General features: G+C 32.7%; 1 protein-coding gene and 1 long non-coding RNA gene across 2 annotated transcripts in view; both read left to right on the top strand.

Moving 5' to 3' along the window:
* Window positions 1-2,008, top strand: part of LOC307158713 — a 5,037-nt gene extending 3,029 nt beyond the window's left edge. The window contains exon 3 of the long non-coding RNA XR_013821267.1: window positions 773-2,008. This is a non-coding gene — a long non-coding RNA (uncharacterized lncRNA). The remainder of the gene's footprint in view (window positions 1-772) is intronic.
* rcl1 (RNA terminal phosphate cyclase-like 1) overlaps window positions 1-7,302 on the top strand; it is a 22,997-nt gene extending 15,695 nt beyond the window's left edge. Inside the window, exons 8-9 of the mRNA XM_079871539.1 lie at window positions 2,214-2,317; window positions 6,622-7,302. Of these exons, the coding sequence (XP_079727665.1) occupies window positions 2,214-2,317; window positions 6,622-6,775 (258 nt within the window). The 3' untranslated portion in view covers window positions 6,776-7,302. The remainder of the gene's footprint in view (window positions 1-2,213; window positions 2,318-6,621) is intronic.
* Window positions 7,303-7,760: the final 458 nt, after the last annotated feature.

Genomic DNA, 7,760 nt, shown 5'->3' with positions numbered 1-7,760 from the left:
TTCTATTCATCAAAGAATTTTGAAAAGAAATTTTTCAACATTGATTATAATCATAAATGTTTCTTGATCATCAGATCCTCATATTAGAGTGATTTCTGGAGGATCATGTGACACTGAAGACTGGAGTAATGATGCTGAACATTCAGCTTTGATCACAGGAATAAATTACATATTAAAATAGAAAAGTCATTTTAAATTGTCATAATATTTCACAATAATAATACTTTTTTTTATTGTTTTTATCAAATAAACGCAGCCTTGGTGAGCAGAAGAGATTCTTTTAAAAACATAAAAAATCTTACCGATCAAAACTTTTGACCAGTAGTGTGTGTATGTGTATATATATATATATATATATATATATATATATATTAGTGCTGTCAAATCGATTAATCGCATCTAACAGAATATATATATATATATTAGATTAGTATCGATTTGACAGTTTTAGCTCAGCATAAATTAAAGGCATCAATTGAATATAAATGATCAAACACTACCATAACATGAATAAAAAATGACTGTTACAGGGAATTTGAGGGAAAATATTTTGAATGAAAATTGTTACAATGCATAAAATCTTAAGGATCCTAAATTTTGCTTAATATTTATGCAAAATATAATACATTCTTTCCCATTCAACATTTTTTATCAAGACATGTTTAACTGATGCATTCACAAAAAGATATATAACTTTAATGTATTTTAGCCGTATATTTGTCTCGTATTAAGTTAATAATAAGGTCCCGTTAATTAACTGTTGTGTTGACAGATATGAACAAACTGAATAAAGACGTGTGTGCTGAGAGATGCCGTGCCCACAGACGCGCTCTGCACATCTCATGTCCTGTAAACATGCGGCCGGTGGTTATGCAAGTTTGACAAAGTCGTTCAGTGTTTCCCGGATAATTGCATTTGAGAATCAGCTGGGAAATATGACAGGAACATCACGTGAAGAGTTTCGGGAGCTTCCAGGGCTTTACTGGAGAGAAATGTTCGGGATTTTCCACCTCTAACATGATACTCTGAGGCGTTAGGAATATATGAGCATTCACACGATCAGGACGTGAGTGTCTCTTCTGGACGTGTTCGGCTCTTCTCTTGGTGAGGATTCACTTAAACTTTAAAGTTTCTGTGGTTTTACACTCGAGTTTGTAATTTACTAAACGCTTCTGTCTCTTTAAATAAAGACTTATTCAGTAAAACACTCTAACATTAGTTAACATGAACTAGCAATGAAAATAGTTTAAAGCATTTATTAATCTAACAGTTAACAGATTAATATACGAATGTATTGCTCATTAATGCATTTAGTTTTACCAATCATCCAGTGCCATGGAGGCTTATGTACATGCACAGTGGTATTACCATGTGATTGTGTCGTTTTGTGAGAGTTAAAGTGAATATTGTTCAAATATGGATCAAACTATAAATGTGTTTTGTATTTTTGAGCTTTATGTGGTGATTCAATCATCTTCAGTCTGATCTAGAGTAAATGAATCCGCCTCAAAGCAGCTTTTCTGTCTCGGACTGAAGTTAGGAAAGTGTGGATCCGTGTTTGAGGAACGTTGGCCTGAATATCCGACATTCTCCCAGTGATCAGCACCATCGGTTTATTTAAAATCAGCATGAAATGGAAGTTGCACTGGGTTTTCTGCCGTATATCCGCGTGAAACGGCTTCTCGAACAAGAACAAATGTGGGCGGGGCTTGATTGTGCCTGTGGGGAGTTGATTGGATGGTTGTGGTTTGCCTATTGGCTGATCTCATGTGAGTGACAGGTTATAGCTCCGCCCTCGTCATCAGAGAAGAGAAGAGATGTGACTCTTATGATCATTCAAGATTACTTAATGTGTTTTGAGCCGGAGATCTTACTCTTTCAGAAAATATAGAATAGCGCCCCCTACTGTATAACAGTAAAAACATGGGTTGCTTAAAATTTGTCAATGGCTGGGAAAGGGTTAATGTTTATAGTTTTTATTAATTTTGTGTTATTTTAGTATGTCAAGTTGTACAAAAAAAAAATAGCAAGCTAAAATAAATGTTGCTTTTTAATGTTGTTTCAAGTAACAATTTATTTTATACATGTAAAATTCTGTCAATGACAGGGAAGGGTTAATGTTTATAGTTTTTTACTGATTATGTTGTTTTAGTTACCCATAATAACCCTTGTGACCTCTTGATTCTGAACCTCCTCCTCTCTTTAATCTGCAGGGCGGATGTGTGGATTCAACCAATCAGAGCTTGGCTCTCCTGTACATGACGTTAGGCCAACAAGACGTCTCTAAAACCCTGTTAGGACCGCTCTCGCCCTACACGTAAGCACACACACACACACACACAGATGGGATCTGACAGCAATATCAATTGTTCAAGCCAAGTACAAAAATAATTCAAATATGTACTTGCAGGTTTTCCCAGTGATCCAGAAAGACTGGTATCTTTCCTTTTACTATCAGTTTGACATCCGTGCTCTTCCATTAAAGTCCCCCAGTAGTCAATCATTTTATCCCTTATAACTCATCTTTGATCACTACAATGTCATATTTAAATGTTTTTTCCTTGAAAAAAACTTCATTCCTTAAAACCTTAAAATATCTTGAATGTAACTCGACACCCTCGCCTCATTTAGTATGCGCGGTTCTATGAATATGCAAATGAGCCCCGCCTCCACTCACTCACTCAGCTCAGAGATCCACTGGTTGGCGATCACACGTTGATCTGATTGGTTACAAGGTAGTTTGTGACGTCAGAAACACCAGCGATTTCAAAGTGTGTTTTTGAGACTGTCTTTGGTTCACTGCAGTTTTAAGGAGGAAATACTCAGCAATGCTGTCGACTTATGAATTTACACATGGATTGTCTAAAAGCAGATTAAAAACACCACATAGACACATAAACAACATTAAACGCTGGATTTTAACCACAGGGGGACTTTAACTCTTTCCCATTTGAAGAAATGACCATAGACACCAAGAAAATAAGTCCATCAGACTTTATCAGTTCATCAGTGAGACACACACACACACACACACACACACACACACACACACACACACACACACGGGATGTGACACACAAACATCTTTCATTGGAAGTGATTTTTGCTGTGATGTCATTAAAGCAAAACTTACAGAATCCGTTTGGATGGTGGAATATTATAAATTCAAATAGTTGATTAAGAGAGGAAGTCTGTCATGATGCTGTACACCGCAAAACATGCTTTTCTTACTCAGTATTTATATATATATTTATTTATTTATTTGTTTTTGTTTTTTTAAGTGATAAGACAGAGAATATTATTTGTGTGATATATATATATACAGTACCAGTCAAAAGTTTGGAAACATTACTATTTTTAATGTTTTTAAAAGAAGTCTCTTATGCTCATCAAGCCTGCAGTTAAAAAAACAAAAAAAAACAAAAAAAAACAGTAATATTATGAAATATTATTACAATTTAAAATAATGGTTCTCTTTTTTAATATATTTTAAAATGTAATTTATTTTTGTGATGCAAAGCTGAATTTTCATCAGCAAGTACTCCAGTCTTTGGTGTCTTATGATCCTTCAGAAATCATTCTAATATGATGATTTGATGCTCAGTTATTATCAATGATGGAAACAGTTGTGCTGTTTAATATATTTTTTTGGAATACTTTTTTCAGGATTCATTGATGAGTAAAACATTAACAGCATTTATTCATAAAAACAGCATTTATTCAAAATAAAAACATTTCTAACAATATAAATCGTTACCATCACCTTTTATCAATTTAACGCATCCTTGTTGAATTAAAGTACTAATTTCTTTAAAAAAAAATAGTTATTGTTCCCAAACTTTTGAACGGTAGTGTATATTGTTACAAAAGATTTCTATTCTAAATAAATACAGTTCTTTTTAACTTTTTATTCATCAAATAATCCTGAAAAAAGTATCTCAGGTTATAAAAAAAATATTAAGCAGCACAACTGTTTCCAACATTGATCATAAATCATCATATTAGAATGATTTCTGAAGGATCATAAGACACCAAAGACTGGAGTACTTGCTGATGAAAATTCAGCTTTGCATCACAAAAATAAATTACATTTTAAAGTATATTAAAAAAGAGAACCATTATTTTAAATTGTAATAATATTTCATAATATTACTGTTTTTTGTTTTGTTTTGTTTTTTTAACTGCAGGCTTGATGATCATAAGAGACTTCTTTCAAAAACATTAAAAATAGTAACGTTTCCAAACTTTTGACTGGTACTGTATATATATATATAAATATAGCTGCGAGCAGCGATGGAGGGCCCAAGGGTAAAGGGTGCCTTTACTTACGGCTTGGGCCCGTAATCGTTGCTCGCAGCTATATTATGACTTGTTTTCTGGGGAAATAAATAAAAATTAAGTGAGTTAATTACAAAAAAGCCAAATTATCTGGCAATGGGGAAAGAAAAATAATGTTTAAACAAGACATAATATCTACTTTAGTAAATGCATCTTGATTTAAGAATGTTTAGATATTTGGACTAGAAAGAGAGAAAAGCTCTGCCGTTTGAATGACTTTCTTTTTCCCCGAATGATCATATTCCCGTTCTGCATTACGTCTGTGTCCGGATCCGGTGACGAACTCCATCCGCCATGAATTGTCCATTTTCAGTTATCATGGTACCGGTGCTGTGTGCCTGTCAAGTACAGTACTATGATAACTGAAGATTGACGGTGCCAACACATGTTTGAGCTCCAGTGGATCGGCTCTCCGTGGAGTCCTGCTTCATGTGTATGTGGACGAGGTTTATGATAAGAAATGGTTAAAGCTCCTCTATTGTGCTATTTTAAAGGCTGCTAATGTTGTTTAGCGTCTCCTACAACAGGTTCACACGCATCTAAGATCAAGAACACTGTAACGTCCTCATGATCTCCACTGCAGCGTCAGCTCTTTCCTCTCAGTGTCTGAAACGCTTCAGTCTCTCTAAACCCCGCCTCTCTGAGAGCTGCTCTGCTCTGATTGGTCAGATGGCCCAGTCTGCTGTGATTGGGCAGAAACCAAATGCTCATTATCATATCTGAATCTGACAGTCATAATTATGGTATAAAAAGTCAAAATTATGACTTAAGAAGTAAATAAGTCAAAACTGACTTGTCAAAATTGCGTCAACAAGTTGAAATTCTGACAAAAAAAGGGTCATAATTATGACATTATGGTTGAAATTGAGTCAAAATTCTTCTGACTGAAGACGTAAAGTCAAAAATGTGACATTATGGCACATAAGATATAATTAAGTCATAAAGTGTCATAATTATGATAGTTAAAATGATGACGGTGTCAAAATTCTGACTTGAGACATAAAAAGACGAAATTGACAAGTCAAATATGACAGTTGAAGTTAAGTCATAATTATGAAAAAGACAAAACTGCCTTAAGTCAGAATTATGACATAAAATGTTGACTTAAAATGTATGACATTAAATTGACTTGAAAGATCATAATTATGACATTAAAATGTCAAAATTCTGACTTGAGACAAAGTAATTTCAACTTTTATTTATCCTATCAATTTATCCTAATTTTGACTCTTTAATGATAATAACTAGCATGTATTAATTTTCAATATATTTAACTTTTTTATCTCCTGATTATCACTTTGTGTGTATAATAACGATGACTTTATGTGATACGAACAGTAACGTTGGCGTGAGTTTTACCGTATCAATCTCATCAAAGTGGATTTGCTTTGTTCTTCTCGACATGAACAACACGAACCAAACTCTTCCAGTCTCAGAGATAAACTAGTGTTTGAGGGCGGGGCTTAGAGACGCTGCTCAGCCAATCGGCTGGCATTATGCAAATGAGTTTCAAACCTACACAGATTCAGCAGGAAGTGAGACTAAATTACTGACGACTCGTTTCAGTTCAGTTTTTACTTATAGATATTTCCTTTAAGTAAATTTTTTTTAGTAATTTTGTAGTTTTTACCATTTTATTAGTTAACATTTTTTTGTATATATCATTTGTTATTTTAATATTTCGGTTAACATTTATTTCAAGTAAGATTTTTTTTGTTTTTGTTTTAGTATTTAAATAAAAAACTTGCTTTTGAAGATGTTTATTTCAGTGAACAACATTAACATAAAATATGTAATTTTCCAATAATTTAACAACACATTCACGTGTTCACGACAATGTTATTATATTTAACTAAAACCATTAAAAAAAGTAAAGGTTTACTAAAATAAAATAAAATGTACAAACTTCAGCTGATTGCCAAAGCAGTATTTCTAATTTTTTATTAGTTTAACTTAATTGTACTAAAATAACTAAAACTGAAATAAAAAATAATAAACTTATATAAACTCCTAAAACTGCCAAAAATGACAAAAACACACAATAGAAATACTTAAACTTTAAACTTGAAAATGTGAAATTCAGTATATGAATAAAAGCTATAATAGTATGTCAGTGATAGTAAAATAACACTGGTTCACAGTTCAGCTCTGATGTTGGTTTATGGTCACATGACATGCAGGTAAACATGTTATTTTTACCGTGTTTGTTGGACATGTACCAGGGTAATGGCAGGTCGTGCTCATGTTGAATTCCCTTCGTCTTCTGTCCGTTTTCCACCGCAGGATCGAGTTCCTGAGACACATCCGAGACTTCTTCCAGATCATGTTCAAGATGGACCCACAGAAGCCCGGAGAAGACGAGTGTAAAGGCGGAGAGAAGATCCTGATGACGTGTGTCGGAGCCGGATACAGCAACATCAGCAAAACCGTCAAATAAACACTCGCTGAACTCACACTTTACAGCCTTTTTATAGTGTTTTCCAATGGAATGACGACATTCCCGAGTTCTTTCATGAAAAATGTCTAATTTTTGTACCATTTTTGATGCATTTTCACATTTTAAGTTGGAGTAATAAACTCTCTTTGCTGATCTCTGTTTCTCTGTCAGTCCCAGAGAGGATTATTCAGAGGTTAATAATGAACCACAGCGACGTTTGCTATTAAAGACTTGAGATCAGAGTGGGGATTGTGTGAGTTTCAGTTCATGTCTGTTAGAATTTAATCACTTTTGTATATTCAATTTGTGAACAGCTTGTAATTAAACTTTAAAAACGAGACGTTCCCCGACATCCTAGATTGTCTTTGAAAGCCTGAGACTGATGTGAAGGACTCTGGAAAAATATTTATTTCATAATGAGATTTTTGCTCACATTAATTAGTTTTACTTCAATAAAAGGTTCGATTTTTGTGGATTTTTTTAAATAAAAGATTAAAAGGAGCATTTACAGCCTTCTTTGATCATATTTATCAAGGGTGCCAATGATTCTTACCACGACTGTGTGTGTGAATGTATATGAATATAAATGCATGTATATATATATATATATATATATATATATATATATAAACATAAAATAAAACAATATACATGATCATTACCTAAAATTAAAAATTTGAAAAATTTTGTTAATTGAAATAAAGCTAAAAAAAATATATATTTATATATATACACACATTTTCATCAGAATTTTTTTATTTAAATAAGACAAAATATAAATTTGTATTTAAAATAAAGCATATAGTTCAGGATTATACACAGCAGGGTTCATATCAGTACCTAAAATTAAGTGATTAGTTAAGTGAAATAAAGCTTAAATAATATATATTGTATGTATATATATATATATATATATATATATATTAACTGAGATTTAAGCTAAAGCACCAAAATTAATTTCAAATAAAAACTAAAACTGGAATAA

The sequence above is a fragment of the Squalius cephalus genome (assembly GCF_949319135.1).
Source record: "Squalius cephalus genome assembly, chromosome: 5".
NCBI lineage: Eukaryota > Metazoa > Chordata > Actinopteri > Cypriniformes > Leuciscidae > Squalius > Squalius cephalus.
Note: the sequence above shows the minus strand (reverse complement) of the source record. Positions and strands in the feature narration are given on the sequence as shown.